General features: G+C 39.8%; 1 protein-coding gene across 15 annotated transcripts in view; it reads right to left on the bottom strand.

Moving 5' to 3' along the window:
* The window catches only part of FHOD3 (formin homology 2 domain containing 3), a 681,582-nt gene that overhangs the window by 191,367 nt on the left and 478,293 nt on the right, over positions 1–11,922 (bottom strand). For all 15 annotated transcript variants that reach the window (XM_025210988.1, XM_025210991.1, XM_025210999.1 and 12 more), the window contains 2 exons: positions 11,452–11,563; positions 5,813–5,907 (listed from right to left, as the gene is read on the bottom strand). In XM_025210988.1, coding sequence (XP_025066773.1) covers positions 5,813–5,907; positions 11,452–11,563 — 207 coding nt within the window. The remainder of the gene's footprint in view (positions 1–5,812; positions 5,908–11,451; positions 11,564–11,922) is intronic.

Genomic DNA, 11,922 nt, shown 5'->3' with positions numbered 1-11,922 from the left:
TTTCCCTACTCTGTCCCTTGAGAGGACAAAGCCAGGACAAAGAAGGGGAGGATCCAGAGGGGTTTGATAGTGTGTTAGCACCCCCTTTTCATCACTGCTGTGTCCAGTGGCTTGAGTACAGAGGGAACTCCAGAGCTGCTCCTATCCCACTCCAGCTGTGGGTTGCAGCTCAATGGGATACCAGGCTTGGTAGAGAACAGTGGCAGCAGAAAAAAGGTTGCTTCTTCCTGCATCTGTGCTCTGCTGCTCTACCCCATGTCCCCCACTAGCCAGCAACAGATGCTGGAAGGAGAAACCTGCCCCATGCTGCAACTGCTGTCCCTGGCTGATGCAGGCATGGGGGGGAAGCCCCAGAGCTGCTCCTGCACTGGTCCAGCCATAGGCATGGGGTGACAGACTTGACAACACAGTGGCAGCAGCATATAGGGTCCTTCTTCTAGGACCTGTTCCCAGCCAGCGGAGAATATCTGGGTGGAGGGTGTCTGGGCAGGAAGCACATGCTAGAAGGAGGAACCTGCCCCCAGCTGTGCCTGGCTCTCCTTACAGCCCTGGCACTCCTCACAGCCCACTGCTGGAGTGGCTTTGGGCTCCCCCAACTCCTGGGTCAGCTGGGGACAGCCTCAGCGGTGAGTGGCAGGTGGGTCTCCTCCTTCATCCATTTTCTCCCTGCCTGGCTTCCCAGTGTACCCTGCTGACCCAGAGGCTCCAGCCATACCTTGCTTTCATTGCCACCTTGTGGTCTGAGGTGCAATGTAATGCACCTCCCTTTAGTAAATCCTAGATCCGCTCATAAAAAACTGCCAATCATCACTTAAAGCTGAGCAAAAACTGAGCATGAGCTTCAAGATCTGCTCTGTATTTAGCAAAAAAATAATAGTGAGATCAAGTTCCCACGCAAAACAAAAAAAGGTCCATGGGAAGATTATATTATAGTCTATAAGGCTGTAAAAAATTCATAAGAACATATTGGGAGTATGTGTTTGTGGTTATGTTGTTATGCTATGTTATCTTGTCACTAGATATGGGCCAAAATGTGGAATTTGAGGTGAATCTCTTCAAAATGTAGGTATACAAAGGAACCTTGGAGGTGAACCCACAGATCACTTTCTGTGCTTCTACTTAGGATGGTTCTGAAATAAATCTAGACCTGCAGAAGGGCCTGTGATTTGATGTAGCTGACATTTCACAAGACACTGCTATGCAGCTTCACCTGAAAATGGTGGCAACATTTTAAAAATAGCTGATTTAGCATAATTACTGGTTTTGTTATCAAGAACAACTCTTTCAGAACAAATCCAAACCCTGGCATATCCCTATAGTTGTACCCCAAGTCCCATCTAGAGTTTGAGCTGCCTATGATAGTAACAATCCCAAAGGAAAAGAAGGTAAAAGCAAACACAAAATAAAACCGTGCTTGTTTCACTGGAGCTCAAGAAAGAAAACCTCTCTAAACAACATTGTTTAGATGATAGATCTTGTTAAACCATAAATATATAAAATTAGTACTATTAACATCACTATATATATTCAGCTATCTGTTCTTTTAAAAAAAAAATTAGACCTAATTCCAACCCAGCTACTTATTGAAAGGGTAGTTGTCTTTAGGATAAGGAATTTCTTATTCAGACTCCTAGATGCCACCATAAACATCTTATTTTTTTATTAGTATTCATTTTATTTTTATTGTTGTCATGTCTTTTGCCATTTACAAGACATTAATAATATAGAAGAACTGCACAGACTATGAGGTCTCCAGTCCAGTGTTAACATAGATAGATAGATATGCAAAGCGTAGTTTCATATACACAACATTGTATACATGCAATATATATTTGCATATATATATATATATATATATATATATATATATACACACATATATACTGCATATATACAGTGTTATATATATGAAACTAGGCTTTGCATATCTATCTATCTATCTATCTATCTATCTATGTTAACACTGGACTGGAGACCTCATAGTCTGTGTCATTCTTCCATTTATATATATACACACATACACACACACACACACACACACACACACACACACACACACACGCATGCGCACATATATATATACACACATACACACAAAGCCTAGTTTCATATACAACACTCAACACTGCTTGGATTGGTGTCTAAACAGTGAGAGCCACTAGATGGCTCACAAACTGTATGAAGAGGTACTACTACCCAATCTATTATAGTGGTAGGTCAAGATGTCTGAGAAAATTAACTAATTTTAACTGCTTTCAGCTTGAAATATATTTGTCTCGTGAGCCATTTCTGAAGCATTTGGTGCTGGCCAATGTCAGAAACTGCATGTTTGCCTAAACAGTTCAATATGGTGCAGTACAGTAATTCTTACGTTCCTAAAAATAGCACAGGCATGCCTGGTCATGGGCAGCCAGGTCTGGGGGTCACCCAGGGTCAGAATAAGCAGCCAGGATCTGAAGCAAGTGTGCAGAGTTTCTGTACAGGGAATCTAGAAGATCTGCCTGGGGACTGGAGATCTAGAGGGTTGGGGAGAGAAAGGGGTCCAGAGGCCAGCTAGACTGCATATCCAGGAGACCAAATCAAAGTCAGGTTAGGGAGCCAGAGTCAGGCCAAACTTAAGATCCATGGGCAAGACAAGGCAGGTAGCCAGATAATTCGTCAGAGAGAAGGTAGAGGCACAAGCCAAGGGTGAGGTACCTTGAATATGAAATTGAGTCTTGTTGCCCAGATGCTTCCTCTTCTGGGTCAGGGGCTTTTACAGAAACAGGTAAAGAGTCACCTGATCCTGGCTCGCCTCTGGTTGCAGAGACTGGGTGGGTGGCTAGGCCCAGATATTGGGTTCTGACCACCTATGTCTGCCCCAGTGCTCAACTAAGGTGGCAGGCTAGGATGAGTGGCCATGCCAGGCAGGCTGAAGCCCCAGATTCAAGGCCGTGGCCTCACAGGCACCTGAAAATCATGTGCCGGGGTGGAAGTGGTATCAAGCTCCGAACTAAGGCAGCAATTCTTCTGAGGACAACTGGATTCACAGAGCACTTGCTGCTGGTCCACAAGAGTGGGCTGGTGACATTGTGTTAACCTCTTTCCTATAGCTGATCTGCTAGAACACATTACATCTTCTCAGCAGGGAGCGCCCAAGCAGTATATTCATACAGCAAGGGCTTTTAATGCAGTTGTGAAAAAAGGCAAATGGAAGGAATTGCTTGGATATATCAGAAGAAGGACATCCCATACAGATAGGTAAGCATTAATGCCATAGTATGAGACACTGTCAAAAACTGATCTAGAAAATAGTGTGGTTCTGGTGACTTCTGTTCAACAAAGAGGAATTCAAACAGGTGAGAGAAGGGTTACTTGGAAAATGGACTGACCATATGAGGTATGGAGAACCCATGAAACAGATAAGTCTATCAAACAGATCGTCTTACCTAGGCAAAGTCAAGGTTGAAAATGGATTATATGTGCTCTCAACAAACTCATGAGCAGTGGGAGGTTAACATCCGACTTAAAAAAACCATCAACTTCTCTTCTCATTAAGATGTGGTCAACACTATGAATGTCATGTATTTGCCCACTGGCAAATACACAGACCACCTTCCTGCCTGCTCATGAGCACCTGAGGCAGCTACAACAATTTCTTACATAAGAAATAAAGACTTGAGTTGTCCCTTGATCAAAACACTTAAATATTGTAGAAACCCCTGTCACATAATGTCTTCATAAATTTATAAAGCTACATCTTCAGACTAGTTGGATCTTTTTTCCCCCTACTCCTATTGGAAGGTATTTTTGGAATCCTCTCCTCTGATTCTTCTGCACAGATGTGCTATGCTCTTTTCAGCATGAAATGCTCTTTTCTTTTTTAAAAAATGTAAAGATGTAACTTTTCCTAAAAAATAAAAGTTAGAAGGGATGATAGGCTCTTTCACATATTGCATAAAAGTTAGTAAATAATGAAGTAATAAAACAAACAAACTTGCTACAGCAAGTGCTAAATGACTGAGCAGTAATGATTCGGGTGCACATACAGATGCACCCAGTGAGACCCAGGGTTAGTTTGAAGTGAACCATCTTGACATCAGTAATGTGACTGGGGAGCTGGGAGAGGGAATCTAGCACTAACTGCCCCTATCAGAGCAATATTAAACATTAATAAAGAAGCCGTTTCACCACAAAAGCATTTAGTGTAGTCTTGAAGAAGGTAAATGGTAGGAGTTAACTGGGATCCTGATTTATGACCATAACTCAGAATCCTTGAATGAATAGAATGAATTTAACAGGTTTGACTGGGACTAACATTTTGACCTACTAAGTAAAATTGTAAAGCAGTGTTATTTTGGTGCCTAAACACATCTTGGTTTTCTTTGTTCTTCAAAAAGGTCGGTTTTAAAGTTCTGACTCATTTGATTTGTTTAGCATTTAAAGGACATTTTTTCCTACCTCGTTTCTCATTTTATGAGCTTTTAAGTATTCTTCTGCAAACACATGTACATATTTTAGATAATATTTGATTTTATAGTGGAATAAGTACTGTAATAAAAGCCCTGGAGAACTACAAATGAGGAAGCAAAACTCACAAAACCTTCCCCCCCACTTTTTTTTTTAAACAGAAAGTGTCTAATTAGCAGTCAGCCCTGTTAAATTCATCACATTTGGTGAATAAGAAAAAAAAAATGTTCTGGAATATCATACTCCTCACAAAGGTAGCCTTTGTAACCAAGCTTTTTACCAGGACTTGTTCACCTTTCTTTTCTTAAGTGGTTTGTTACTTTCAGCTGTTGAATCTTGTATTAAAGTCAGGTGTGAATTTGAGGCAGGAACTCTGCACCACACCCAGAAAAGAGAGCCTAATCCTGAATGTGGTTATTTGGGTGCTCCCGTGACATAAATAATAAAGGACAAGAATATCTTGTATTTGTTTACACTGTAGGTTGGCATAATAGTCTGAGTGATCCTTCAGAAGGCTGCAGATGAGTGGACTACTCCATAAACTGCCTTCCTCGAGTGATTAAGCCCACCCTCTCCCAGTCTAAGAAATAAACCTTCCCATAGCCCTCTAACAACCTGGCCCCTCAACTGAGCATCCCATTGCATGCCCTCAAACCTCTATACTCATCTCTTGTTATCTGAAAGCTGCCTAAATAAAGCCTCACAGAGTTTAATATCACTGCAGAACTCAGCTTTCAAAAATGTCCCTCTTCTCAGTGACTGAGCTCTCTCCTGACCCAGTCATAACTCACTTGATCCAAACTACTCACCTCAGCCAAACCTTAGTAATAATCAACTCCTACTCAATAAATACCCCAGTTTAACTCCCCCACTGAGCTACTATCAGATATGTTCCTCTTCAATTACCGTGCTCTCCCAATTTCAAAGTGACAGTTAGCCTGGATATACAGTAACTTTCTAAGAGCTAAACGTGGAGGGAGAAGACTCTCAGATCTGAATGTAATGGCCCTTGTTTGTTGACATCAAGCAATATTTGAGTATTTATCTTACACATAATAAAGACATATCAAGTGCCGCTCTTGCTATGGTATCTGCTTTTGTAAAAAAAATACATTTAAAAAATAGGGTAGCAATCCAGCTAGTGGCATTGCATTAGGACTATAAGTGGTGTGCTCTAGTTAAGGTTAATTCATATTGGCTTTGATGTAGACTTATTACTGTTTGCACACCAAGTGTTATGGGACACAGGTTTGCCTTGTTATATGACTGCAAAATGGCTATGCCACCCTTGGACATTACGGAAAAGTAACATGACTAACTATATTGTTATGGATAATGATATTATTTCATTAAAACAATCAACCTTGTTAACTAAGGTCATTGCATAGACCAGCAGCTCAGTATCAACTCCATCCTTTTCCTCCAGGATTTCCATGATGTTGGACCATGGCTTGGCACCTAAGAGGAAAGTAGAAACCATTGGCGAATGGGTAATTCATTATACATTCAAGAACAATGACTGGTTGAGGCAGTATGTACCACAGCTTTAGAACAGCAAATGGTTACACAGATTTCTTAACAAATAATGTGTACACTAATGTTTCAATGCATCAGTATCCATATCCATGTTTCTAATAACATTAGAAATCTCTAATGTATTAGGAAAAATATCTTTTTTAATAAAATAAAAAGCACTGTATAGAAGTTTATGCATCTTGGATAAAAGACATAAATCCAAGTCAATAGAGAAGTGTTATATTTTTTGTCCTGATGCTTACTCAAATATTTTAATAACACTACCATGAATCCCTCCACTCTTCAAAGATGTTTCTCTCAATTTTGCCCAGCAAGGTCAAAACCTCTCTGTTATAAAATCACATCTATTTTCGATCATCTACTTACCAAATGTGCAAAGAGCTTAATGGACTATTGTTCCAAACAAAAACATTTGGAAGGCCTTTGGGAAAATGGGTAGAAAACTCAAGCTAACATCTTTTGTGTAAGATCATTTATACAACCATAACATTTATTCAGATAAGCCTGAGACAGATGCATTTATCCAAAAATGGTTTATACAGATCTATCAAGGAAACGAGGCCGAATCATAATAAAAGACCATCATTTAGATTATGGTAACAGAGGCAAATCAGAAAGTTAACAGCTACTTGGTTAGAAAGATTTATTCAACTGGAACAGAAAAGTTAGAGGAGTTTTTAAACTGCTTAGAAAAAAAATTAGGTTATTCTTAACAGAAATTCACCCCCACAACATGCTTGGCAGGATATGGTGTAGTAAAACACTCAAAGAAAATCAAACAGTTCTTCACCAAAACTTTAATTCTTGGTTCACCTAGGATCCTGAGAGAATATGCTGTAGCCTAACAATTAACCCCTTGCTAAGTGTCGCATACACCATGTGCGTATATCACAGTGTTTTGAGAAATCTCTAATTTGTATCTTGCCATACATCTTCCACTGACTAACATGGAAGCTCAAACAGTGGAAATTATAGAGTGCAAAGCTTTTTATAAATAAACAACTAGACAGCAGATTCTTCTCATTTTCGGTTCATCTAGGCTTCTCAATCTCAATATTCTCCAACACCCACTGCTGCAAAACAGAACAGGAAGTTTCCATCTTTCACAGCACTGCACAATGTGCGCTCAACACCTTTTTTCTCCCCCAGTATACTTATGTTTTCATATTAATTAAAACACTGCCCTTTACTGAGCCTTTCCAGCTCCATAGGTCCTCTGTTCACTAGTTTCTATAAGCAGACATTATGCAGAAAGCATATGTTCAAAAGACATGTGGAACAAATTCACTTGGATCAAAGATGACACATGATCAGTAGGAATGATACCCTAGCTACAAAAATGTTTTCCTGTGGTGTTTAAAGACAAATAATAAATGAAGAAAATGAGAGAGAAGGAGGTAGAGGAGAAACAAAATGGGACCAATTATATGAGCCTGACCTATAACAGTGCCATTTGTAAGGAAGTGAATTGCCAAAAACATGACATATTAATGACTTAATCCATGCCTTATGATTCAGTGAAAGTCCTTCTAGGGCAAAGCGCCTTTTATTTGCAGCCGGACAGATCTCATGTGATTGGAACAATCAAGGTTTGTTTTTTTAAATGCAAATACAACATTCTTATGCATGGATATCTTTATGTTCCTCACTGCTAGCAGAGGACTTTCATACTCTTCTCTCTTTTCATACAACCATGACACCTACTATTACCTACAAAAGTCCAACCTTATCCAGCCCACACCCATGTTTCTTTACTGCTGCCAGGAAACACATTTTTATAATGATTATATTATTATTTTTAGAAAACCTATTAATTGGCACAGTTATCAGTAAGCCAGTCCAGCAGTAATCCATCTTCTTTTCATATGGCATTAGACAGCTGTTGCCTACAAAAGGCCATGTCTGAACCTAACATACAAAATGGAAGTTTTGTAGAAGATCCACAGCTGGTGACTTTGATGGACCTAGTATAAGATGTACCAGCTGAGAATGTGGCTTTTTGCATTCTCTTAATAGCTATGGATTCCCCTTTAGTTGAAATGCTGTGGTTTGGTTGGTTCCTTGATTGGTGGGATTTTTGTTTTGTTTTTTGTTTTGTTTTGTTTTCCACGGTGTAGAATAAGTTGAGCTTTATCTCTAAAAAAAGGAAAAAAAAAGCAGCCATGGATGGTATCCATCACAAGATAAAATGAGGAGCTCATGGTAAAATAGCATACGTTATAATATCATATTACATTATTTTGAGTCACTGACTCTTTTTCCTACTCTTGTTAAAGGATGTGTGTATGAAATTGTCCAAATGTAATAAAAAATGAACATGAGGGCAAGGAAATAATTGTTTGCTTATGTAAAACCCAGGAGAAGGCTAATACCATAGGTGAGGGCTGAGGCACCGCTGGTAGAGCTGTGTGAGGATTTGTCCACATACAGAGGATACATCTCTGACAGTCTTAAAGAACTAAGTATTGACACATTTTTGGAAAGACCTCCGCACCTTCTATACTTGAATATTTCAACAAGTGCACTGGGCTGATAATACAGGCCATTTACAAATAACATAATGGCAGCCAATGCAGCAGAAATAACATACATAAACAGGATGTAACGATGCTCGGTTCAGGCAAAGACTTAAATACATTATTTAAAAAGATCCGTCTAATAAAGATGCCCCTGGAGATGCTGCAGAACTCTGAGACCACATTTCAGTTCCTAGTATAGCACTCCAAGGGTCTTAGATTGAAAGGGCAATGAATTCCATCCCAGCTAAGAAGAGATGGCAGAAAAAAACTGAAATGAAAAACTCAAGCAAGAGGTTACTCCACATATATTAAGGCCTGATTGGCTTGTATCCATTATTAAATCAGGAGCTTCTCTGAAGTTTTGGTTTTCACATAGATGTATTCTAGCACGGAAACCAGATGGGAACACTTGGAAGCAGGGTTGAATTATTGCAGGGGTCGAGTTGTTAATCATGTGTGGTACACACGCTAAGGAATTATGTCATAACTCATCACCTCACATGTGGCATGAAATACTGAACATTTCGCAAAGCAGCACTGCACTTAATTAATTAGCTGCAAGATTTATGATTAAATATCCAAAAAGACACAAAACTTATTTCATTCCCTTTTATTTCCAACTGATAAATGGATCACTTAAAACGGGTTGCCACTATCCCAAGTTGGTCATTAGTAAATATAATAAAAAGACAGAGCCATTCCAACTAAAAAAGAAATGCTCTTCTACAGATGATCTAAAAAGGAACTAAGGAGATAGGAAAATAAAGCATACCTGTCTCTCCTCCTCTTTCTTACTGAAGTCTGGAGGAATTTCTACAATAATTGTGGGGGCCTTATTTTGAAAAAGCATGCTGAAGCGTTAAAGGATAAGTTATTCAAGAGCCCCGAAGGCAAATCTGCCTACCTACTAGTATAATCCCGCACTTTGCTTTTAACAATGATCCATCTAACCAAAGGCATCTTTTGCTCAGACATTTTATGTTGATTTTGGAGTTTTTTATTACTTTTTCTGGGATGAAATGCAGGCTTGAGACCATCCTGCAGGATATAAAAGGGGATGTACAACACATGGTAGCATGTTTTGCCCCTTTTTTTAATTTAATGAGGTTTTCTAGCATGTGAACAGGCAGTGATTCAAACACATTGAGAATATAAGTGACTTCAGAGGGCTGAGGAAATACTATGATTAGCTATAAAAATAAATCACAGAACTCACAATTATGCGAGCAGGCTAACTATGTTTCTGCTGTACAGCAAGTTTATGGGGTTTAATTCAAAACAGAAAATCCATCTGAACAGGCCCATTTTTAAAAAAAAGTCCTTTGCCTTACCACCTTCCTACAGATGATTTATAGATCTTTTAGCCTTTTTAACATGCCGCTTCTGATAGTAAAAATGCAAAACAGGGTAACTTTCCCCTCCTCGTCTGCATCACTCCGCCCCCAAAGTCCACATCCCCAATGATTTGTTTTATTTTAGTCATATCAAATTGTTTTAAGAAGTTTGGCCACCAGGAGACCATTCCATAGACCTTTGCTTAAACTTCTGTGTGTTCAAGACCACAACAATGGGTCTGCAGTCCCGAATATCCAACTCAGAGTCAAAGGAACATTTCAAATCAAAAGAGCATGTCTTGGGAGTTTAGCAATATTTTTGTGGGAAGAGGAAAGAAAGGAGTGTGGGGAAGGGAGAGGGGAGGAAGACAAAACCAAAACGTTTATTCTATTCTTATTTATGGGAATTTTTTGTCCAAGTATTTTTGCCTAGTTCTAAAGAGTAACAGATCTCATCACATAAGGTCTTCTGGAGGATTTATTTCAATGTAAAAGTGTTTTTTTTTAATTTACAGTCTGAACTGACACTATTTTATTTTCCTTAGAGTCTTTTAGAGTCTTGAGAATATTACTTACATTTAAGATAGGTTTTGTCAGATTGTTTGTTTCAAGTACATTTCACCTACCTGCCAGATTTTGGTATGCATATTCATATTGAATAGTATCTTCTAGGGGGGTGTATGTATTCTATTCGGTTTCAGATTTGGCTCGAATCAGGGGACAGATTAGTTGATTTGGATCACTGTCTCGATTCGGCCAAATCCGAATCTGAAGATTCGATGCTGACTCAGAGAATCAGCAATTTGGCCATAGACACAGCTTTAAATGTTTTTTCTACATAACTCAAGGTACCAGGTGTGGCTTGTGAATGCTGAGATAGTGGGGTGGATAGAGCATCCCACAGAAGAATGGGGGCCCTCTGTGTGCTCAGTGGTGGACCCTCCTCTCGCATCCCCCCCTCTCAGCAATCAGCTGTGGGGGAACCCTGGGTGTCCCCTCCAGACCCAGGAGGCACCAGTCCCCTGAGCCAGGGGGTGGGGGTCCCTCGTGCGCTCCGTGGTGGACCCAGAAGTGGACTGGAAGTGCTTCTGGTCCACTTCTGGGTCCACCGCCAAGTGTGTTGGGGACTGCTCCCCAGGCTCCCGTGGGACACTCCATTTGCCCCAGCAATGTAGAAAAAATATTTAAAGCTGCATCTATGTCCGAATCATCGAATCTCTCCGAATCAATTCAGAGGGTTCCAATTCAATTGAGAGAGATTAAAGGGTCTCCTGATTCGATTTGGATTCCGAGATTCGGCCGCTGAATCAGGCCAAATCTTCGCCAAATTGAATCAGTGACTGAAGCCTTGCACAGACAGTATCTTCCACTAACAGTACTACTGTAATCTATATTCACAGAAGAAGGTAGCTTTGTGCTGCATTACTATCTAAAAATCTACCTTTTAACAAAGAAAGCAAGAAGTCTTGTAAAATCAGTGTGTGACTGAATCACAGATCTTGATTTCTTTGAGTCAAAAACTGACAGATACATGCTACAGGAAAAATTGTGTTGTCATGAAAATCCATGGCTTTGTGGCCTATTATTTCACCCTGTATGATCAGGGTACTCACCTCTCTTGTCATCCACTGTGGACACTGCCTGGATTAAAAGTGTTGCGTTGGATTCTGTGTATTCCACAAACACTAGCAGTAGCTTCAGAGCGGTCTTTACCACCAGGCGGAACTGGAAGAAAAGAAAGAGGCTTATCACTCAGTCATTAGGAGCCTTTCCACATGTTCTGTGTGCAACTGTATGAGATATTTTGTTCTTTGGGAAGGGATGGCAATAATATTATAAATTTAAGTAGTGACGTGCCTAAATAAAAGATCTGCACAGCCAGTTAACCTAGCAGTTCCTTGGTAAAACAGTACTCTACCAATTATATGTCATTCGTCTGGCTCCCAAAATAAGGCTTCTGAATGCATAATAAAGTGATATTTAATTACATTTTTTTCATAAATTGCAAGTACTTAGCATGGATAAAATTTAAATTCCCCACCATTTCATGATACAATTTTCCCCTACTTTCACTTTCTTTCCCT

The sequence above is a fragment of the Alligator sinensis genome, unplaced genomic scaffold, assembly GCF_000455745.1.
Source record: "Alligator sinensis unplaced genomic scaffold, ASM45574v1 scaffold285_2, whole genome shotgun sequence".
In the NCBI taxonomy this organism is placed as follows: domain Eukaryota; kingdom Metazoa; phylum Chordata; order Crocodylia; family Alligatoridae; genus Alligator; species Alligator sinensis.
The sequence above is the reverse complement of the archived record's forward strand: the minus strand, read 5'-3'. Positions and strand labels throughout refer to the sequence as shown.